Source organism: Sciurus vulgaris, assembly GCF_902686455.1.
Source record: "Sciurus vulgaris genome assembly, chromosome: 10".
NCBI classification, from domain to species: domain Eukaryota; kingdom Metazoa; phylum Chordata; class Mammalia; order Rodentia; family Sciuridae; genus Sciurus; species Sciurus vulgaris.
Genome location: NC_136470.1, coordinates 128,239,958 through 128,264,441, shown reverse-complemented (window position 1 = coordinate 128,264,441; position 24,484 = coordinate 128,239,958). Strand labels below are relative to the sequence as shown.

The 24,484-nt window shown below is 43.4% G+C and overlaps 1 protein-coding gene across 2 annotated transcripts in view; it reads right to left on the bottom strand.

Moving 5' to 3' along the window:
- Positions 1-1,925: 1,925 nt before the first annotated feature.
- Positions 1,926-24,484, bottom strand: part of LOC306638057 (uncharacterized protein) — a 41,780-nt gene continuing 19,221 nt past the window's right edge. For both annotated transcript variants that reach the window (XM_079101147.1, XM_079101146.1), the window contains 5 exons: positions 17,904-17,999; positions 12,378-12,504; positions 4,998-5,104; positions 2,943-3,079; positions 1,926-2,533 (listed from right to left, as the gene is read on the bottom strand). In XM_079101147.1, coding sequence (XP_078957273.1) covers positions 2,955-3,079; positions 4,998-5,104; positions 12,378-12,504; positions 17,904-17,999 — 455 coding nt within the window. In that variant the 3' untranslated portion in view covers positions 1,926-2,533; positions 2,943-2,954. The remainder of the gene's footprint in view (positions 2,534-2,942; positions 3,080-4,997; positions 5,105-12,377; positions 12,505-17,903; positions 18,000-24,484) is intronic.

The following is a 24,484-nucleotide window of genomic DNA, read 5'->3' as shown; positions in this document are numbered from 1 at the left end:
TAAATGCATAGTTCAGTTGCGGTGAGCTATCTTCACAGTTATGCAACAGAACATTTTCACTTTGCAAATTTGGAATTTTGTACCCATTAAAGAACAACTCTCCATTTTCCTCTCCCTCCACCTCTTGGCAGCCTCCATTCAACTTTCTGTCTTTGATTTCTACTAATCTAAGTATATAAATAGAAACATGGCATTTGTTTTTTTGTGTGACTGGATTTAACTTAGCATAAAGTCCTCAAGGCTCACCTATGTTATAGCATATAGAATCTCCTTCCTTTTAAAGGCTGAATAATATTCCATGGCAGGCCTGCACATTTTGTTCATCCATTCATTTGTCAGTGGACATTGGAATTGCTTCCACCTTTTGGGCACCTCCATGAACATGGTATACAAACATCCTTTATGACTTTGCTTTCAATTCTTTTGTAAATAAAACCAGACATGGAATAGCTAGGTTATACTATAATTTGCAGAGCTACTACACCCCCTCATCTTTTTTTTTTTTTTTTTTTCACTAAGTTGCCAAGGCTGGCCTCTAACTTGGGATTCTCCTACCTCAACCTCCCAAGTTGCTGGTATTACAAGTGTGTACCACTGTGCCTGGCTTCAATTCTTATTTATTTATTTATTTTGGTACTTGGGATTAAACCCAGGAGAGCTTTACCACTGAACTAAGTCTCCAGTTCTTTTTATTTTTTAATATTGAGACAGGGTCTCTCTAAGTTGCTAAGGTTGGCCTTGAACTGGGATCTTCCTACCTCAGCTTCCTGAGTTGTTGGGATTACAGACATCACCACTGCACCCAGCTTCGATTTATTTTATAATATGAAACGTTCACATATATTATTCTGTAGCCTGATTTTGAAAATAGTATTACTTGGATACCTCACATATCCACATTATTTTTTTAAAAGGCTACATTATTATGTATTGCATCACATACATTTTCTGTGATTTATTTAGAGGGCCCTTTAAAAGACATTTAATTTTTACAATGTAAAATAAACATTACTACACTGAATATTCTCATATTTCCTCACATGTATGAGAGTGCATCTGTAAAACAAATTTCTTAAAGTTAGAATGACTGCATCTGAAGCTATATAGTTTTCATGTAGATAGACATTGCCAAAAGACCTCCCAAAGAAGCATACTGATTTTATGCATGGAAAACTTTAAACAATAATTTTTTAAGTAGATGCAGTTTCTCATGAGGTTTCAGGCATTAGATATATAAATTCTGGTAAATGTGTTAAGTTGGCTCTCATTGTTCTATAGCCTTCTTTATCCTGCCCAGTGACATTCTTTCAATACTTATACTCCATTATTGCTCGTGGCTAATGTGGGAGATCCCTGTCTTCTTACCTGGGTACTAAGATCCTGGAGAGTGAGATAATTCACTATCCCTGCTGCCCACCTCCATAGTTAGTTTCCATGAACTTGCCAGCATTTATTATATTTGTATGTAGAATGAAGATTTTTGTTTTTACTTCAAACTTCTTTTCAATTTCTCTTACCTCATAAGTGAAATAAGTCAAACCACTCCATCCTACCACCAACAATAACAGTGACAAGAGCAGCTAATAGCATTTATTTTGAAGTGCACATTATGAACCAGATATTGTCCTAAAACTGTTGACATCTGCTGGCTCACTCAAAGCTCAGTGAGTGCGACTGAAGCTATTCTTACTTTTTTCTTACATAAGGGGAAACTGAGGTGTGGTGAGGTTAACTGGCTTGCCCAGGTCACACCCCTGGAAAACAGCAGGATCTCCACAGAGAGTTCTGGTTCATCTCAGTGCCCAGTGCCTACTCTTCATACATGCACCATATGCAATATGTAAAACTCAGCTGATCTGATACATCATCATATGCCCATCAATCACGCCTCTTCCATTTCTCATCGGGCTGCTTGGCATCTTCACCCAAGTAGGGTGATCAGAAGTTTCCTCATTTGGGGAAGACCTTTTTTTTTTTTTAGTACTGGGTGTTGAACCCAGGGATGCTTCGCCAATGAGCCATGACCCTAGCCCTTCAATTTTATTTTGAAACAGAGTCTCACTAAGTCTCTCATGCTGGGAGACTCCTGCCTCAGCCTCCCAAGTGGCTTGGATTACATGTGTGCCCTGTGTACCCAGTTGGGAAGATCCTAATTTGGGGGAAATATTTCCTTTTAGGAAGTAGTTATTACTTCTCAACATTTCTATTATTCCCAACTGTAGGCATTTATGAACAAAGATTCTTTCTTTCTTAGAAAAAGTATGATTTCCTTCAAATTATAAATCTGCTATGCACTAGAGGTCCCAAAAAAGAATTGCACCTGTTTGTAACAAGACCTACTGAGAAACCCACATTTTAGAAATGACATGATAGGATTAACATCACTTCAAATTTTAGAACTTGAAAATGCTTTGGTTACAATGAAAAAATATTATTATAGAACAAGCAATATCCTTCCATCTGTGTGGTCTGTGTGGCCATCAAAATCCATGACCTCCTTGTGGAAATACGACATTGATATTCAGTTTTTAACCTGTGAGATAGTAAATGAGAAATCACAAGTTAAAAGAAAAGGAAAAAGGAATTTCAACTTTACACAGTAGAGAATGAACATACCTAAATCATTACCCCCCAAGAGGTAGCAGGCTTCATGAAGAGTTCAGGTCAATTCACCTCTATAGATGTGCAACAGGCTACCGGAAGTGGAGAATTTGGGCAGGTGAGGGGTTAAAGGGGAGACAGGGTTTGCGCTAAATCTTTGAGGGAACATGCTGTTGCCTCTTGATACAGTCGTTATTCATTAGAATGGGACGAGGGTTTAGGGGCGTGTGATCTAAAGCATAAATCTTCATTATTCAGCACGAAATCTGCATCTGATGGCTCCACCCGCCCCTGCTGAGCGCCGAGGCTCCGTCCAGCGCCCCCTGGTGGACACTACTCACCGACACAGACATTCAGGAACGAGCCCTTTTTTTCTTTCTTCGGGCTGTATTCGATTTCTTGCCAGTTTTCCAAATAGATCTGAAGGTGTCTGAAGAGATCTGGGGAGTGACTGTAATTTTTAAGGCTGGTAATTTACCTGAGCGGAAGAAGAACATAATGACAAACGAGTAGGGCATCTCACAACCCCATTGAATGGGCTGGGTCTAAGGCTTCTGAGCCTACTGTGCAGGATGCGTCATTGAAGACAGCTCCCTGGTAGGCAAATCAGTGCCCTCGGGCTGTTAATTTGGATTTTGTGAAAGAGTTAAAATTAGAAATTAGCTTGTTAACTTGCAAATGATAAGAACACAGATACAATCAATAAAAGAACATTAGTTCTATAAGCAGCAATATTACTAATTGCCTTTTAACATTTAAAATGATGTCATTAGGGCTAAATGGCAAGAGAATTTCCCTAAGGAATCTCCTTGGGGAATCTTCCTTGGAGTTCAAACTAATCATCTGATTGAGGTGCCTCATCAGAAACATCCCATAATTATTTGAGCCCAGGAGATAAATAAATGCATTAAAGCTACTCCTGATGAATACTAGTAAATTTGGAAAAACCAATTTCTTGAACTACCAACTACCTTTTAATGTTTTCTAAATGTGTGCATTTCCAGGTGGGCATTTCGTAATTATTCTTTCATTTTATGCAAATTAAATCATTTACTAAAAAAGCACACTGTTTGCCAGTTCTAAATATGTACTTGATGAGAATCATTTTCTACCACGTCATCTGAGACGGTCCATCATTAGCGCTCACTAATAGTCAGAAGATTGCCTGCTGTCTCTTAATGCCTCTGCTGCAGGGCCAGGGAAAGCAGAATCAAATCATTAACCTGCCTCCTGTTTATCAAGTTTAAATTAAAGTTAAATTTGAATTAAATTTAACAGAACAGTTCTGTTGAACTGGAATTCAACTCTAATGGAATAGGGAGTAGATGTTCTGTTCCTCTGAAGAAAAGGATCACCGAAAGATCCTGGCGTCATTTGCCCGGCCATTAAAAAATCCAAGAGTTTTAGTTTAGAAAGTGTCAATACAGGAAGCGATCATATTATAATTCTCTCTAAAACACTGCCAACTTTGAAAGAAAAATGCTGTGTACATTCACGCCAATCTCTGAGGCCATTCATTTTACGGCAGAAACAGGAAAGACCAGATGCGTGTGCGACAGAAGTCCTCTTGATTTGCCATGGAATGCACAAGAGTGCCTCCAAATTTTCCTAATATTGAATTTCATTTTCAAATCTGTTTATGATGTCATTTGCAGTGCTGCATTTAAAACGGTCTTTCTCCTCCTCCCCTCCTTCAGCAGGAAGAGCATCCATTGTTGACTCTGCTGGTGAAGGACAGATGGGGTGGCCAAGGTCAGCTGCCTCGTGTGAGTGTCTCAGCTTCAAGGGCTGCATGATCGCGACATGCTCTTCATGCTGCCCAGGCCAATAACAATGAACCACTCTTGGGTGCAGAGGATATAGAAACACACTGTGACCCCTCGAGGACTACTACTTCCGTTTTCTAGTTGATACCTGAAGAAATCCTTGCAGGTTGGGCTGGGAGAATAGAGAACCAGAGAAGAATATTCCTGGAGAATAAGCAAGGAGGACAGAAAACAGAAGAAAAAGCAGTAGAGAAAAATTCACTTTAAAAATGATTATTTCTAGCCAGACCTGTAGTCCCAGCTACCTGGGTGGCTGAGGTGGGAGGATGACTTGAGCCCAGGAGATTAAGGCCAGCCTGGGCAACATAGCCAAGACCCCGTGTCTTGGTGGGGGGATGTCATTACTTAGATGGAAGACTATGTATGACATCCTAAAAGTTCTTGAACTCTGTGCAAACCACTGGTGGCCTGCCTGTGACACGGTGGTGGCCCGCCTGTGACAGTGCTCCTGGTATTGAATAGTTTTTGTTATTAAAATGGAAAAAAATGTGGAGCAGATTGGGAACACTACAGAGTTTAGGAAGGAGAAGATTGGCAGGTGGGGGGGCACATCCATTGAAAATGCTCTACCTGTCTTTCTGGCTCTCAGTGCTCCAAGGATGTCACCAGCAGCCGTTTCTCCCAGGACATTGTTTCCAAGGTCGATTTCCCTCAAGTGGGTAGAGTACCTGATCAAGCTGCCCAAAGAAAATGACAAAACAGAAGGATGATGTCACAGCATGGAAGAAACTCAAACTCAACTGAATTATTACGCAGAACGGACTTGGGGTTTTTTTTTTTTGTTGTTTGTTTGTTTGTTGGTTGGTACCAGGGATTGAATCTCTGGGCACTTAACCACTGAGCCACATCTCCAGCCCATTTTTACATTATATTTACAGATAGAGTCTCACTAAGTTGCTTAGGGCCTCACTGAGTTGCTGAGCCTGGCTTTGAACTTGCAATCCTCCCACCTCAGCCTCCTGAGTCCCTGGGATTATAGACGTGGGCCACGGTGCACCTGGCTGACTGTCTTCTTAAGTCCTCTCCATTCTCCCTGTCCCACCCCAACAGCACTGATTGAACTGGAGACTGGAGACATCCTGAGCAGTTTCTCCCAGTTCAACCTCTCGAGTTTCAATGCTCTGCGTCTCTTAGGGAAGATGGTAAGATAAGGATTTTACTTGCCTTCAATCCTTCATTCATTTATTTGTTCAAAAGATACGGTGTGTTACTGAGCAGGACTTCCCAGACATTTGTAGTTGATACACAAGCAAAATGTAAAAAAGGTCAGAAGGACTCACAGGACTTGGCAAATAAATAACAACTCTCACCTAGCAACACGATAAACAAACAAGGACTTTTGCATAAAATTAGGCCATCATTTCAAAATAAAGGACAACTTTCAAAATCAAGTAAGTTTAACTTCATGAAAAATAAACGGCATTGTTCTCGTTTCCTCGAGCCCTACTGAAAACTCCTTCGTGGCCTGGTGGGTTGCTGGCTGGTGTCTGGGACTCTGGCATCATGACCCATGTGGAATCTGGGGCAGTCTGGCTTCTGCTTGGCTTCCACCTCTTATCCATCATGTGATCATCGGCAGGCCATGGGCCCTCTTGAGTCTCTCTTTCCTTAGCTCTAAAGCTGGACTGAAAAAGGCTGTTCTGCCTATTTTATAAGGTTGTGGTAACAACAGAATATAGGAGTTTATATAAAAGCATCTTGCAAATTAATACCAAGGATGCTGTAATGTCGAGTGACTATTTATTAAGGTAGTGGTGTCCACCTAAAATCCCAGTGACTTGGGAGGCTGAGGCAGGAGGATCTCAACTTTGAAGCCAGCCTGGGCAATGTAGAGACCCTGTCTTAAAATTAAAAAAGTAAATAAATAAAAAGGGCTGGGGATGTGGCTCAAGGGTGAAGCTCTCCTGGGTTCAGTCCCCAGTACCCAAATGAAAAAAAGTGCTCATTATGTGCTCAGCACTGCAGGAATTCAGGGATTAAAGGAAACTTAACAACATGATATGAGTATCAAGATGACAACTCTGAGCTCTTACCATGTGCTGGGGGCATGAAATTTCAGTGAGGGTCAACATGGAACAGGAGGCCACTCTCTTGCTCTCTGTCTACACCTTCCCACAGTTTTAGCGGCTAGAATTCCAGACCTGGGCTGAAAGGTCCTGCCAGACTGTTTTGAAGGTCTTGCTCCCAAGGAAACCATCTGTCTCGTCAGGGCTTGACCAGCTGTGGCTTCCAGAACTGCCCGGCTGTGGCCCTTTTCTTTGGACAAGGAGGGCAAGATCCCAGATGCCTCAAGGGGGAATGAGAGGTCCACACAAGGAAGACAGAGAGCGTCGAAGACAAACTCAACACTCTGCCTCCAGGTGGGTTCACAGCCTGGCTCCAGCGAGGTGAGGTGCTTGTGGACCAGGTACCACCCAGGGTGTGAGCGGGGCAGAGATCCAGCTGGGCTTTGCCTGCCGAGGGCTGAACCCTGAAGCCGAGGTCTAGAAGGGGAGCTTCCTCTGCTTCAGTGGCCAGGGACGGTGCTTCCTGCAAGTCACCGTCCACGGGGGCTCCTTTTCTATTGGGAGCCAAGGTGGCTGCCAGGGCCTGGCCAGTCTGCCTGGCACCTCATGTGCGTGATCTCATTCACCCTACCACAACCTCTGAGTTGGGCACTATTCTTAGGCTCATGTCTGCAGATGAGGAAACTGAGCTGAAGAAAAGCTGTCTGACTTGCCCAGAATGACTCGGCAGGGAACTGCAGGGGCAGGTGGAGTGGGCGGCGTGCTTGAAAATAACCACGAGGCCCGACTCCAGGTCACCAGGATAGTATGCTGTCCTCTCCAGGAGTCTGCGATTCTGACACTCTAATCCCAAAAACAGGGGCCGGGGGTGCAGCTCAGAGGTAGAGCACTTGCTTTGCCTGATGGAGGTCTTGAGTTTGGTCTCCAGAACCACCAGGGAACAGAAAAAAAAAAGGTCACCAACTGCCTGTGAGACAAGGTGAGGCTGGAAAGACCCAGAAGAGTTGAACGGTACAAAGACCACGGATGTTGAATTTGCACTGAGCTATTGCCTGAGCCCAGGTGAGGCCACTAGAGTGGGAAGGGTTCAAAGAGAAGGCGAAAGCAAGAATGATGGCTAAAAAATGGTCGGCGGAGGCGGGTTTCCGAAACAGTGAGAGCCGAGGGGTCAAAAAGCATCGGGTATGACAAAGACGAGATGGGGACAGGCAGCCCTCCAGGGCCCGCGAGGATGGGACCCTCCAAAGGGGGAGCGGGAGTCAGACACTGAGCAGCCAGGCCAGGTGTGAAACCCAACCTGACGGTGACCACCCTCGACGTGCCGGGAAGTGACCCATCCTCTTTGAACCTGTTTCCTCAGGTGTAAGACAGGAGTGATGACATTTCCGTCTCAGGATTGGGGTGAGGGGGAGAGAGCTATGTTCACAGCTTCTAATGAAGCAGGCCCTCTGCTTTGGGCCAGGACGGACCCATAGGGACTGGATCCACCCTCCATTTGAAACCAGTTTTAAAACCCAGAGGAAATATATTGAACAACAGCGTCCAGAGATGGGGCCACAGGCAGTGTGGGACGATGACCAGAGGTGGTGAGCCCTGGGAGTGCCCCGGTCAGATGCCGCTGCTCTCACTGAGTAGAAAGTGCAGAGTTGAGGCTTTGGGTAAAGGAGGCTGGAATTTCCAGGCAGAATGAAGCAGGGAGGACACTGGGAGAAGGAGCTCTGTGGGGCCTTGCTGAGTCCTCATCAGAACGCACTTTTGAGGAAATCACTAGGGATAGCAGAGAACTGCGGGACAGGAGCAGCCAGGGACAATCCCGGGAGCTAAGGGGCTGGCAGGTGGCACTCCAACCAGGAGGAGCTTGAACGCCTCCTAACACAGGGGGCATGAGGTGCGGGCCTAGGAAGGGCAGTGCCTGGGTGGAGCCAAATCCATCCCAGAGAAAAGGCTGTTCTGGACGGTTCTAAGGCAGTCTCTAAGCGAGATGCCAAGGGATCCAAGGAACTTGGCTGCACCAGAGAACAAAGCCTGAAAGTACCAAAAAGAATGAAAAACTCTCCTACGGACCAAGAACATGAACTCACCAGGTCTGGCCTCCAAAAAGAAAAAGTGCTGAAGCAGGAAAACCAGAATCTTAACCCAAAGAACGCTTAGTCAAAATACCCAGAATGCTGGGCTGGGGCTGTAGCTCAGGGTAGAGCGCTTGCCCAGCACAGGTGAGGCACCGAGTTGGATCCTCGGGACCACATAAAAATCAATAAATAAAGGCATTGTGTCCATCTACAACTAAAAAAAGTATTTAAAAAATACCCAGAATGACATGGGTGATCCCAAGACATCAACCAATTCACGGTCAGCATAGCCTGGATACTCAGGAAGGCAGAGGAGCACGAAGGGGTCGCAGACAGAGTGCAGCAACAGGGAGACCCGGATGGAACTTAGGGATGAAGAGGACGAGGTCCGAGATTAAAAAACACTGGAGGACACCCACGGCACGTGAGGCTTGCAGGAGGATGGGTTAGTGAACACAGGACGTGCAACGGGAGCCATCAGTGGAAGGCAGAGGGACAGGAGACGGGAAAAAATGAACCCAGGCCAGGTGTGTGCAATGAGATGAAATAATAGGAATTGCTATAGCTGTGTGTTATGTAGTAATAATAAGCTGTATTTGGTATTTGCCTGGACTTGTAAAACTAAAATCATAAAAGGTGCCTGGTGACAAACTTGCTGTGTGGCAGGATGACTCTCCTGAACAATGCCGATGTGAACCTTTATCTGTGGTTTGAGTGGGGGCTCCTAGTCTAGTCGTGTTCTGGTCTTTATCAATGAAGACCAGAGAATGACTAGGTCACTACTTAAACCCCTGGACTTTTGGAGCAAACTGTCAGTAGCACCGTGACCAGAGGACTCCACGTCGCTCTGTCTCTTGACTGCCCTGGCTACTGTCCACTCCATCACTGATTGCTGATCATCCGTTGTCACTGAGGTTAGATGACAGACCACCTCTCCCGTGGCAACTGCCACCCAGCCTCTGGCTTATTGGACCCCCGAGGACATCCAAAGACTTCCAAGGAGCTGAGAGAGGCTACGGCTAAGAAGAATCCCCTCGGTCTTGCTGACTGACTTCTTGGCTAAGAGACGTTGCATTGAGTAAGTCCATGGGGATTGGACTGTAGGTGAACAAGGGAGTGAATCTTCAATGTATTTGTGACTTGCTATTATTAGGAATGTTAAGTTGAGTGTGCACTGCATGAATAAAATCCACTTGTTGGAACCAAACTTGATTCCCCTCTTACTCACTACTTGCGACAGTGTGTGTCGCATGCCTGTAATCCCAGCAACTTGGGAGGCTGAGGCAGGAGGATCACAAGTTGGAGACCAGTCTCAGCAATTTAGCAAGGCTCTAAGCAACTTAGTGAGATCCTGTCTCAAAATAACAATAAAAAGGGCTGGGAATGTAGCTCAGTGGTTAAGAGCCCCTGAGTTCAATCCCTGGTACAAAACAAAAACAAAAAAATTGAAAATGGCATTATTTAGCTGTGGGACAAATTCGAGCCACTCATCATACCTGTAGTTAGAGTTTCAGAAGAAATAGAAAGAGTGATAGGAAAAGGTATTTGAAAAGTAATGGTTAAAAAGTTTCTAAACTGGCTGTGATAGCACACACTTATAATCCAAGTGACTCAGGAGGCTGAGGCAGAAGGATCACAGGTTCAAGGCCAGCCTCAGCAATTTAGAGAGGCCCTAAGCAACTTAGTGAGGCCCTGTCTCAAAATAAAAAATAAAAAGGCCTGAAGATGTGGCTCAGTGCTTGAGCAGCCCTGGATTCAATCCCTGGAACAAAAAAAAAAAAAAAAAAAAAAAAGAAAAAGAAAAGAAAAGAAAAGAAAAAAAATCACGTCATAATGATAATGAGGGTCAATTCAGCAAGAGAATAACAATCCTGGGGGCTGGGGTTGTGGCTCAGTTTTAGAGCACTTGCCTAGCATGTGTGAGGCACTGGGTTCAATTCTCAGCACCACATATAAATAAATGAATAAAAGTACATCAACATCTGAAAAATATATATTTTGAAAAAAGACTTTTAAAATAAAAAACAGAGATTAACAATCCTAAATGTTTATGTAACTATAATAGAGCTTCAAAATACAAAATAAAAACTGATTAAACTTCAATAAGATAATAGTCACAAATTCCCCCTTCTCAATAATTTTTAGAGCAAGTAACCACAAAGTTAGTAAAGATGTAGAAGTCTTGAACAAGCCTGCCGACTAACTCATTGAATGCTGTATGAAAATACAATGTGTCAAAATCTGTAGGATGCAATGAAAGCGAAGCTTAGTGCTAAGATGATCATTTATATTAGAAATATAAAAAGGCTTAAAATAAACACTTAGTAATCTAGAAAGAGAAGAACACATGTAACCCAAGGTAAGCAGAACAAAGGAAATAATAGAAGAAATAAATGAAATTGGAAACAGGACAATAGTAGAGAAAACCAAAGACAGTTTTTTGAAAAGATCAATAAAATTATAAATTTCTAGCCAGGTTGATCAGAAAAAAAGGGAAAACAATGATTAATGTCAACAAAAGAGGAAGCATCACTATAGGTCCAACAGACATTAAAAGACTGATTATGAAAAACTTTATGCCAATAAATTTGACAATTTGGATGAAATGAACAAATTCCTTGAAAGACAGAAATTACCAAAGCTTTATGCAGGGGGGAAAAAAAAAGAAGCAGCAAAACCAGAATAGCCCTATACCTACTTGAAAGATGAATCTGTAGTTAAAAATCTCCCACAAAGAAAGCTCCAGGTCTAGATGTCTTCACCAAAGAACCTATGAAATACTTAAGGATGGAATCACTACTAAACACTTTATTTCCTAAAATGGAATAGGAGCAGACATTTCCTAACTCATTCTGTGCCTCCAGCATGACCTGGATCCCAGCCGGACAGAGATGTTACAAGGAAAGGACGAGACCCGCATTCCTGGGAATATCGATGCAAAAAATCCTTAACAAAATTTTAGCAATATACTGAAAAGATAATCCCTCAGCAACAGATTAAATTCAATACTGTATTAAAAGGGCAATACAATGAAATTTATTAATATAATTATCATAGAAAGAGCAGCAAAGTTCTCCGACTCAAATGTCTTCCCCTTCTTCCTTTGAATAAGGAGGTGAAGGATATTAGAGGAGGAATCTTTTTCTTCTAAAACTACAACTTGGCATCCACCAGCCCTCCAGCTTCAGGCCTTGCCCCTGTGCCAAGTGCTGGGAGGATGGACTGCTGGACTGTGTATCCCAGAGCCCTCTGCACCCAGCATGTTTTCCTAAATTAATGGCATCCCTGAACTGTGCCTTGGCCCACCCAGGATATGGATTCTGTGGAGCTGGACAAGGACATTGCCTAAGATTGTCAAGACAAATGTGGCTAGGAAATACTGTTTTCCAGAAACTCTTGAGAAGAGCCATGTCTTTTGGAGGAAGGAGGTTGGGGCGACTTTATCGTCCAACACCAAGGAGTGCATGCTTCCAACCAGGCCGTGCTTCCTTTCAGGTCACAGTGCCCTTGGAACTGGACAGCCTTGCAAGAAACTGCTAAAAATCTGCATTTAAATCATCGTCCCTGCTGGGCGAGGTGGCACACGCCTGTAATCCCAGCGATTCAGGAGGCTGAGGCAGGAGGATTGTGAGTTCAAGGCCATAAGCAACTTAGTGAGACCCTAAGCAACTCAGTGAGACCCTGTCTCTAAATAAAATACAAAAAAGGTCTGGGGATGTGGCTCAGTGGTGAAGTGTCCCTGAGTTCAATCCCTGCTAATAATAATAATAATAATAATAATAATAATAATAATAATGATAACTAAATCACGATCCCCATGACGTAATTCAAACATTTAGGAAAGTGGACAAATCAAACCTCTATTTGTTACTCACCATGTTAAAGTTCGAGTGAATTCCAACAAGTCTCCTCCTCCTTTTCCATCTAGACTGTTGTCTGCCAAGAACAACTTCACTAGCCAAGGACCAGCTTCAGTCAAACCTTTCACTTTTCTCCTGATTCCTACAAGAAAATCAGAGCGTTTTGTTATTTTTGACAAAAGTTCCCTTGTATCATCAGCTAAACTGGTTTTTAAAGAAAAAAATCTGTACTCATGGGACTTGTGTGAGTGGATTCATTTTGCAACATAGCAAGAAAATACTACCTATGTCATTTTTAGAGTCCTTGTTTTACACTCAATGCTTTGCCCATTCTTTACCATGGGAAGCTGCAGATGGCCCTGTACTAATCTAGAGAGAAACACTGAAGCCCTAGCAATGTCTTGGAAGAAGAGGGTGAGTTGCCTGCTGATCGTGGGGACGTGGGAGTCCTTATGAAGGGAGTCCTTATGGCTTTCTGGGGACCCCAAAGTGTTTACAGTTATATGCACCCCCTAAACACAAGCTAACTACTTCATCCGGGACTCAACTCAAGAGCAAGGGACCTGGTCCAAAGTCAGGGAAGAAGCAGTGTCAGGCTTAGAATACACCTACATATCATACCGTACAGGCAATTAAGGGATTTTAAAGGATCCTTTATCTTTATACTAATTTGCCCATGTGCTTACTGAGAGCTTAACCCCAGGTTAACAGATCTCTATTTACTGGAATGCATTCAGCCGTCACCAAATATTTTTGAGTTCCTGTTATGTGCCAAGCACTTCTGTAGGTGTTGGGGACCCAACAGGGAACCAAAGGGACAACGTGCCAGCCCTTCAGCCCTCACAGCCCTCACATCAGGTGAACGCTAACCAGCATATGTGGAGAGTCGATGGGGATCAAGTGGTGAGTGTTCAATCCTCGGACAAAAACCCGACTTTTTAGGGAAAGGGGTGAATTTGGACATTGGGGCATCCTAGTGAGCCAGCTTGGAAAAAATAAAAAGTAGAAAGTAGGCTTTAAAAAATGGTTTGATTGGTTTCTGGGGATTAATTTGCTGGATCATCAGATGAAATGGATTTATTTCCCTTCAGGACACACTTGGAGAGATGACAGCTGGCCTGTCCTTTAGTTTTATTGGGGATAAGCCTAACTTGTCTAAATCTTATTTGTCCTTGTATCCAGGGCATGGGAACAATAACAAGTGACAGTGTTCATGAATTATGGAGCAGTGTTAACATACTGCGACAGTGTCTGGCACTCGGTTTTCACTTAATAAATGTTTGTTGAGTGAATGAATGAATAACTAATAGAGCGTTGAGTGCAGTCCTATTGTGGAAACTTTTACCTTCATTGTGTTTTCAAGTTCAAGGTCATTAATCATGCCTTGATTCCGCTTCGTGAACACAAATGGATCATGATTTTTCTATTTCTAAAATCTTTTCACAAACATAAATGCCTTTGAAAAGTCCAGTCTACTGCCCGGATTGATTAACGATGTGAACACTGATCACACGCAGCCCTCGTTGCTTCCCACCCGCTTCCAGCCGGCCAGAAAGCAGTGGGCGAAACGTGAGCCAGTGGCCCAGGCCAAGGGCTGGAAGCTAAGTTCCTGTACAGCTGAACTCTGCCAGGAGAGAACCCATCTCAGCCAGGCTGCCAATGTGGGACAAATGTGCACCCTTATCAAGGAGAGAGGAGGCGGGCTGCAGGCCTGGGACTGGCCAGGTGTGGCTCGCTTCCCCATGGGGAAGTCAAAGGCACCATCCTCAGCTACTCCCTAGGACCATCTGCAGTGAATGTCACCTCCCAGATGTCCCACCCTCCAGACACCTCCATTCTCTGAGCCTTTCCTCATGTGGTGTCTCTGCTTAAAATACCCTCTCTTGCCAGCTGATAATTTCTCCTTCCTTCCAGGAGAGCTGGTGTGGGCCAGTATCCAAAGGCCAAGTGCAAGTTTTCATGGAACAAGCATTCTCCAGGGAGATCCCTCATCTCCCGCACCCTCTGGTCTATTCCGGGGCCACCAGATTGGGTGGACAGCACACATTCTGGTGGCATCGGATTGTTCTGCTTAACACTGCTCACCACCCTGTGGGTGTCTGGCCTCAGCAGGACCTTCTGCTTGTGGTGAAATTAAAAAAAAATTGTAATTATTACTATAAATGTTCTTATGATTCCAAACCAGAACTTCTTTCCATTGACGAGGAACATGTGCAATTTTCTATATAATTCCCAGTTTTATAAACCAGAACATAAACTGTTCACTTGATTACAGGACTTAAGAAATCAAAGTGCAGTTAGCACTAGATGATTCACACCTTGGATCTTGGAACCCATCTATACAGGTTTCTATTGTTTAAATGTCACCCTGGGATAAAATCTCCAATAAAATAATTTCAGGATTAAAACTGGTAACTTCCTGTTTGGGAACTAATACAGCTGTTTTGAAGATCACATCTGGACTTTTGCATTTGGTCTTTCCTTTTCAGAGGCCGCTGGCTCGTCTGTGGACGGGGGCTATAATCTAAGCAACAACGCCTCATTTGGGAAGGTGGGGTTGGTGCTTGGGCAGCAGGTACTGTGGTGAATCCTGATTGATCCCACGCTCACGGAAAGACCATCTTACGGTTGAATTTTGACCCCTGTCCATGTCTAAGTCACTTACTGTCCATCTCATCCTAAGTCCTTCTGGAGACTATGGTGTGGGGCTTGGACTAGAAGCAGAATACGCCCAGGGGACAAGGTACCCCTTGGTCCTTATTAGGCCTTTCAGGAACTTTGGGGAGTGCCTGAATGGGGACCAGGGGAACCATATCGTCTGCAGATGGCCATTCCTGGCCACCTTTCAGGGACTCTCAGCCTTTAGCCATCTTCTAGCTCGGCATGGACCTCACAGGTCTGTGACTAGGCATGGGCCAAGGTGGACATCTCCTGCTTGAGGGTTGACCAGCCCTCAGACCCAGACTCCCCAGCTCCTGTACCCCATGGTACAGAGAGCCATGGGCTCCAAGGTGGGCCTAACAGAATATGGATGAGGCAGAGAAGTCAGAATAGAAACGGAAATGGGCCTCTTGGTTCCGTGGTTCCAGGGCCGAGGAGAAGCTTCCAGGAGTCTCACTCTGTTCTCTGATTTTCTTCACTGAGTCAAGTAAATCAAGAGCCTGCAATCCAATTTTTTTTTAAGTCAAAGGCAGTGGTTCCCAAAGAGTGGTCCCTGGACCAGCAGCATCAGCATCACCTGGCAATGTGACAGAAACGCAGCAGATCCTCCAGCCTTACCTCACACCTGCAGGTTCAGAACCTTGAGGGGTGGTGTCTCCGACCATCTGTGTTTGCTTTTTTAAAAATTTTTGGTTTATTATTTTAATAAATTTTATTAGCAATCTGTGTTTTGAGGAGTCCTCCACTGCCCGTGGACACATTCAAGTTGAGAAAAGCACTAATTGAATGATTCTCTTCTTTTCTTTTTCTTTTTTTTTTTTTTGGAGAGCAGGAGTGACCGTGGCCAGAGTCGCTGGTTAGGTCTATGATTCTTCATGCTCACTGAGGGACAGGACTGTCTGGGACGAACACGTCTACATTTTGCAGGCCTAGAAGTGGAATATCGGGCTTCTTCTTTCAACTGTCAATGGCGACTCAGTGTCAAGTGTACTTGTGATTAGTACTGTAAATGCTCTTATGACTCCAAATGAGGGGGGGTCAGGTTTCTGAATGGGGGTTTTGACTCATATGGTTTGTTGGGGACAACTTTCCACGCAGCAGGCCAAAAGCCTCCTGTCCACAAAGGGATGTGGAGAAAAATAGCGTGGCTGTTTCCAATTAGGCCCAAATGGAAACCATCTGGCCTCCTCGCCCAGGAGGATGATGTAAATCAGCTCCATCTGACCCTTTATTTTGAGACAAGTAGAACTTTCTTCCAAAGGCCAAACTCTCCCCCCAGACAAACTCATATGACTGGACAAGCACCGGCCCAATGTGGGAAGGTGTTTTTAAGTTTCCTTTGTGAACTCTGGAAAAGTGAAATAAATACATATCCAAGTTGTTTCTCTTGGGTTCAGGCAAAGGATTTCTTGCGGGGTCCTCCTTAATGTGACCCATAGTTTCGTGTGAGGCCTACCCTCCAGAGTCTCTCGTTTGAGCTGAACTCGGGGCTCATGACTTGCTCTGGGAAGGTCTTCCTTCCTCACCTAAGTCCTTTCTTGCTTTCCATACCAGACCAGCTCATTCCCAAAGTCTTCCCAACTCCACCCCTGGGGTAGACTGTCCTCCAAATTTCCAAAGTCTACTAGCACTACTAAGATAGTCTACTAGCACTACCCTGTGGAAAGAATATCTTTACATCAGACAACAGAGAGAGGGTCTGATAAATTTTCTCACTTTACATTTTCATTTGGCTTTTTAGAGCACAAGAATTTGTAACTTTTGAATTTGGTGATATTTCATAGAGAAGATGCAAGAATAATAATAATATGAGAATAGGAAGGGGGCGGGGGAAAAGTCACACAGAAGAGATTAAAATCAAAGAAGAAAGCTGGGCATGTGGCATACTTCTAAAGTCCCAGCTGCTTGGGAGGCTGAGGCAGGAGGATCCCAAGTCTGAGACCAGGCTGGGCAATTTATCAACACCCTGTCTCAAAATAAAATATAAAAATAAAAGTACTGGGGATATAGCTGAGGGACCCAGCCAGTCACCCTTCCCTGCAAACAAATGGTACCAAAAAACCCCTCCCCATGGGAGGGGGGCAAGAATGGAGGAAGGAGGGACTGTATAGAGGGAAAAGAGGGGTGGGGGGGAGGAAAAAATAACAGAATGAATCAAACATCATTACCCTATGTAAACGTATGATTATGCAGATGGTATGCTGTTACTCCATGTACAAACAGAAACAACATGTATCCCATTTGTTTACAATAAAAAAAACACCCCCCAAAACAAAACAACAAAAAACAAAACAAAAACAAAACTTCATGACATTGTCTAAATCAGAACAACACAGATTCAGGCTGGCCCCCACAAGAAGTTTCCCGAATTCTGTACACGACACACCCAGGATTATCTTGTGCTGGCTCTTCAGAAGTTCTCTCTGTTAACGTGGCACTGAGAAACCTGTGAGCCCAAAGCTCTCACGCTGACAAGAACAGGCAGGGGTGTGGGTGTCAGGAATAGGATCCTGGTCCCTAAGGAGTTGGTGACTTCTTCAAATTCCTTCAAAACCACTGAGTTTCTGGTTCTAAGCAACAACCATAGTGGAGAAGTCTCCAGGCTAGATTTATGAGGTCCTGCTGGCTGTTCCTTGCAAAGCTGTTCCCAAACCAGCCTAGGCCCCATAATTCCTTTTTTGGAAAGTTCAATGTGCCAAAGATTAATTCCTCTGGTGGACGAGGTGAAGCCCTTCCTGTTGGTTTATATTGGGTCACGAGACAGTGAGTCTTTTCTCCACTTGGGTTTCTCTCTATGTGGGGTAGTAGTGGGCACACAGAGCCCAGGAGAGGGGAAGTGAGTTAGAAGGGACTGGGAGGAATCTTTGAAACAGCAAATACCTTTTCTTTTCTTTTTCTTCTCTGAAGTAGTTTTCACTGCAACGGCTTCGGACAATTTTGCAGTTTGGCTCAAAGTTGATCTTGCTCTCTGGTCAGCTGGTTGAAGGAAAAAAAAAGAAGATTTAAAAAATGTGACCTGTTCAGATTTGAATGCTGTGCTACTATCCTGTGCGGGCTTCGTTCTCTGTGCTCCTTGGGTAGAGGTGTTCCTCACAGGAATAGGTCAACCTGCTGCCAAGGAAGACCATGTCCATTGGTCACCTCCTCCTTTCTCTCCTCAAAGCTTTGAGGTGAACATGCAACCAAGTCGGGCCCCAAAATCACCTGCCAGGCCTCCTGTTAATGTCCCTTACACTCCATAGCTCCCTCCAGAAAAGCGGCTCCATGTTCCTGAGACCGGGGAGAACACAGCATTCTGTTGTTGTTTTTAAAAAAATTTATTAAAATATCGTCCCTCTGGACTCATTCTGGGCTCTTCTTGGCCTTTCTCTTGCACCCCACGTGCATTGCATCAGGGAATCGCACCAGGCAGAATCCCAGCCCTTCCCCCTACTGACCCCACAGTCCCTTGGGTAGAGGCCTCTCGCTGGCAGAACCATAGCCCTCAGCAGGTCTCCTGCCTGCTCCTCTTCACCCTGCAGACAGTCTGCCACAGGTGAAGGCCTCCTCTCCTCTGCTCCTGCCCAGCTACGGGGCCCTTCTCCTCCTGCCCCTGCAACCTGGACAAGTACCTGCTGCTCCTACAGGCAAGGGTCTCAGGCCTTGGGCAGGCTGCCCCCTGGCCCGGCATGCTCATCTGCTCTCGTCTTCAAGCTCCTCCATCGCTGCTGTGCCCGTCCCCAGAGGTCACCTCTTCAAGGAGGCCACGCTGACCTGCCTTCTTAAAATCACAGGCCATCCGTCTTCCTTCCCCAGACTGCCAGGCCTTGCTCTTTTTCTTTTTACATGTCAATTATCACCTTCTGACAAACTACAACGTGGATATATTTGTTACACCTTTGAAAACTGCCTGAGTCCCCCCTCCACACGCATGCTCACACCCATGCATGCGCAGACACAGGCTCAGGCACGCCAGGTTCCCATCCCCCTCCGCCAGGATGCAGATCTTTATTTTGTGCACCAACATATGCTAAGCACCTAGAGGAATATTTGAAGTGCGTCAGAACAAGCAATGAGCAGAGGAAGGTACGTCATTATGAAGATTGCATCCATATGTTATAACAAGGAATCAAGAAAACCAATTTGTCATTAGGTGGTGAGGCATTGGGTCCCTTTGGTTGCTGGCAACAGAAAGTCATAGTGCCTGACTCTGGCAGGAAGAAGTTTCTGGGAGGCCTGGGAGTAGCTCATTCAGCAGGAGAGAGAACCAAATTTTGGGGTCTTTCTTAACAAAGCAGTGGTCTCCCCGAGCTGGGCTCGGGGTGCAGCTCAGTGGTGGGGCACTTTCCTAGTATGCACCAGGAGCTGGATTCCTTCCTCAGCACAGGGGAAAAAAAAAAAAAAAACCAAAACCAAAAAAAAAACTTCTCTCATAACATCCTCGAGGATGTTACTTTGCAGACTTTTGTATTTGAAAGTCATTTTGAGGTTATCTTGTAAAACTCTTCTGTAATAAAAAAGCTACAGGTATGAATATTTAAAATTTTAAAATTTCTCAGGATCATATCCTCCTAAGTCTGTAAAGCATCGAAGATGATACAAAGTAATAAAAATCTCTTTTGCAATTATTTTTTTTCTTCTGCAGTTATTAGTCAGCTTTTAGAACTACCCCATTGAGTAATACAACATGAGTATTTTCCATATTTTGATAAATCCTAATTAAGTGCAGAAATAAAATTTTGTTGACTGCATTTTTCAGTGAAGCAAATGATGCTCTTTTGTTTGTTTTGTATTAACTTACATATTCATTGGAGAACAGAATAACAGAGTTCAGTATCGTTCTATTTTTTTTTTTTTTTTATTGTTGTTGTTCCAGTTTTACATGCTAACAGGTCTGTTTGCACGTGATGGGGATGGAGCAGGGTTGCCAGGCTCAGCTTCCCTCCCCCAACCCCTCCTGTCTCTTCCACATGCTCATTCCATTGCAAGACACCCAGAAACTTTAAATGTCAGCTAAACAAAGAATAATTATTTTATTATTTTATAATAATTATTATAATTATTATAAGTATATCCCAAACATCCCATATGATGTTTGGGATATACTTATAATAAGTTATTTTTCATCTGTGTAATCCTAGAAAAGGTTGTACCTTAGCAGTGTTATTCAATTCTTTGCATTTTTGAATTGTATACTAAACATTGCCTAGTAATCTGTCACAAACAAACATGATTTTTCATATCCTGTCAGCTGATAACTTGATGGGTCTTCCTGCAATTTTGTTAAAACAAATGTTGGAAACCACCAGGTGTGTAGAAAGGGGTTGTCCCTGAGTTATTTGAGTCAGTAATTTCTGTGATAGTTGCATTAATATTTTGAATTACCTCTTTGCTTTTGTATCCCAGAGCAAAACATTCTGCTAAGATACTGATTGGAAGAGAGCTTTTCCTCTCTTTCGCAAAGTAGAGGAATGAGATGATTGTGAACAAGGATATGTTAATGACAGATACATGATTCTCATGGAAGTTGAGGCCTGGACATTTCTTTTTTTTAAAAAAAAATCTAGCTGGGCAGTGTGGTACATGCCTATAATCCCAGCAACTTGGGAGGCTGAGGCAAAAGGCTCACAAGTTCAGGGACAGCCTCAACAACTTAGGGAGACCCTATCTCAAAATAAAAATAAAAAGGGCTGAGGATGCATGTACCCAGGGGTAGAGTTCCCCTCGGGGTCAATCCCCAGTACCCAACGAAAAAATAATAAAAAAATGAAATCCCTAGGCTACAATTATTAAACAAACAAACAAACAAACAACCATCCTTACCCCTTCCAACATATCCTGGGAAAGTTTTCATGTACACTGTTCCAAGAGCAGCATTATATAAGGACAGGGGCCAGGACAGCAACAGGCTCTGGCAGGATCTTGAAATGACAGGTAGTTGCAGGTGGACACTGGGTTCCTCTGCTCAAGAATCCTATTTTAGGGTGGCGAAGTCCAGGTGGGTTCCATACCCATCCACAGCCAGTAAGAGCCAGCACCTCCACAGACCTCTTACTAAGGCAAACTCAGGGCTGGTTAGTGGAGGAAGTTGGAGAGGATGCTGGATTGTTGGAGAACAATCCGTGCAATTGCTTTCCTGTTGACAGACCCAGCTAATCCAAGTCAGTAGGATTTATAAAGCATCTTGTAGTTAAAAAGGACAAAGAATAAAGAACCCAAAAAAAGTCAACACCCAAAAACAAATACAAACAAACAACAAATAACCCAATAAATAAATGGGCTAACTGAACAGACACTTCGCAGAAGAAGAAATACAGTTGAGGGAGGTCCAAGATGGTGACCTAGAGGGAGGCTGCGTTCCTTGTCACTCCATAACTCAGGTTTCAGGAGAGGAAAATCTATTTCTCTGTGAGGCAGTCTTTTCTGCTTATTGATCCCCTGCTGTTTACCCCATTTGTCCACTGCCATCACCCACAGTCTGCCAGCATATCGACTACATTTTGAGTGCAGATTGCTCACTGTCAGGAGCCTATCATCTGCCATTTGCCTGCCTCTTGCCTGTCCATCGCCTGCCTTTCACCTACCCATCACCCACTTCGGGAGGCTCACCTGCCAATCATTGGCCGGTAGCCTGCAGACTGCCAGTGGACCGCCAGCTGCCTTCTCTTGCCTGGAAGTTCACTGTCACAGCACCCACAGGTTTGGTTACACGTGGATGCCGCCATCTGAGACAAGAGCCAAGACCTGCAGGACCCCCTGGCCCAATTGACACCACCCCACATGGACTCCGTGCCCACACCCTGTGCTGCAGCTCCCCATTTGCCAACACATTTGGAAGCCAGTGCAGCCATCTTGGATTGTCCTGGAAGTGGAAGATCCCATCTTTAGGTGGGGCAAATCCCATCCTGAGATGCCTGCTGGAGACCGGAAGCTCACTGTCAGGTACCTTTCATGCATCAGGCTACTGAAGATTGGGAGGTTTGAATAGTATATGACTGTTATAGTGTAGATTTTTTTTCTCCTTTTTGAAAAATTTCAAGTTTTAATTTAAAAATTTTTCTCACTCTCTTTTCCTTTTGTTTACCTGTTTCCTCAGAGTCTCTTTCTCCCTTTTCTCAGGCTAACAACCAACTTCTTCTGATTATACTTTCACCCTTCCTATGACCTAGAACTTCTATATATTCTTTTCTTATCCCATTAACAGTTACATCCTTTACCCCTCCCCATTCTCTTTGTCCTCCATTAGAAACTTCAGACCTCATTGCAAATCTATTTGTTATACTGTAGATAATAATTGAACTCATCCTCTTTGTTTATTATGACAATTTTGTTAACATCTTCATAGGGGCTATTTGGCTTAGGGCTGCAAATTGTCTGTACTGGGCACTGCTAATATTGCTCTCCCCTTTAAAGAAGAGATTTGGGAAACCTGCAAGGTCACTATAAGCCTATGTGGGGAAACTGCAATACCCCAGATCTGCACTCCTAGAAGGGAAAATACATGAACAACATGAAAAAACAAAGGAAGAAAGTGTTCCAAACAAACCAAGACTCTATATTAATAGAATCCAATGACAGTATGGTAGAAGAAATGTCAGAAAAGGACTTCAGATTATACAAGATTAAGATGATTTGTGAGGGGCTGGGGAGATAGCTCAGTTGGTAGAGCACTTGCCTTGCAAGCACAAGGCCCTTGGTTTGATCCCCAGCACCCCCCCCCCCAAAAAAAAAGAAAAAGAAAAAGAAAAGATGATTTGTGAAGCAAAGGATGAGATAAGAGAGAAAATGCAGGCAATGAATGATCACTCCAGTAACCAGTTGAAAAGAGCAATTGCAGGAAGCAACAGATCATTTCAACCAAGAGACAGAGATTCTGAAAAATATATATAGAGAGAAATTCTTGAAATGAAGGAAACAATAAACCAAATAAAAAACTCAATGGAAAGCATCACCAACAGACTAGACCACTTGGAAGACAGAACCTTAGACAATGAAGACAAAATAATCTTGAAAATGAAGTTGACCAGAGGCTGGGAATATAGCTCAATTGGTAGAGTGCTTGCCTTGCAAGCACAAGGCCCTGGGTTCAATCCCCAGCACTGCAAAAATAAACAAACAAACAAACAAATAAATAAATAATAAAGTTGACCAAACAGAGAAGATGGAAAGAAATCATGAATGGAAACTTCAAGAACTATGGGACATCATGAAAAGACCAAATTTAAGAATCATTGGGATTGAGGAAGGCACAGAAATACAAACCAAAGAAGTGAACAACCTGTTCAATGAAATAATATCAGAAAAGTTTCCAAATCTGAAGAATGAAATGGAAAAGAGACTTACAGAACACCAAATGCACAAAATCACAACAGATTCACACTAAGGCACATTATAGTGAAAATGCCTAACATACAAAATAAAGATAGGATTTTGAAGGCTGTGAGAGAAAAGCATCAGATTACACACAGGGGGAAACCAATACGGATATCAGCAGATTTCTCAGCCCAGATCATAAAAGCAAGAAGGGCCTGGGATGACATATTTCAAGCTCTGAAAGAACATGATTGCCAACCAAGAATCCTATACCCAGCAAAACTAACCTTCATATTTGAAGAAGAAATAAAATCCTTCCATGATAAACAAAAGTTAAAAGAATTTACAAATAGAAAGCCTGCACTACAGAATGTTCTCAGCAAAATATTCCATGAGGAGGAAATGTAAAACAACAATGTAGGTCAGCAAAGGGAGGAACTACTTTAAAGAAAAAAACCAATCAAAGGAGAAACCAAGTCAAGTTAAAAACAAAAATAAGCCAAAATGACTGGGAATACAAATCATATCTTGATAATAATCCTGAACATTAATGGCCTAAACTCATTAATCAAAAGACATAGACTGGCAGATTGGATTAAAAAGAAAGATCCAACAATATGCTGCCTTCAAGAGACTCATCTCATAGAAAAAGACATCCACAGACTAAAGGTGAAAGGATGGGAAAAAAATATACTATGCTCATGGATTCAGTAAAAAAGTGGGGGTTTCCATTCTTATATCAGATAAAGTGGACTTTAAGCCAAAGTTGGTCAGAAGGGATAAACAAGGACATTTCATACTGCTTAAGGGAACCATAAATCAGGAAGACATAACAATCGTAAATATATATGCCTCAAACAACAGTGCATTCATGTACATCAAACAATCCTTCTCAATAGCAGGAATCAAACAGACCACAACACAATAATTCTGGGTGACTTTAACACACTGCTGTCACCATGGGATAGATCTTCCAAACAAAAACTAAACAAAGAAACCATAGAACTCAGTAACACAATCAATGACCTAGACTTAACAGACACATATAGAATAGTCCATCCATCAATGAGCAAATAAATTTTCTTCTTAGCAGCACATGGATCATTCCCTAAAATAGACCATATGTTATGCCAAAAAGCAGCCCTTAGTAAATGCAAAAAACAGAGATA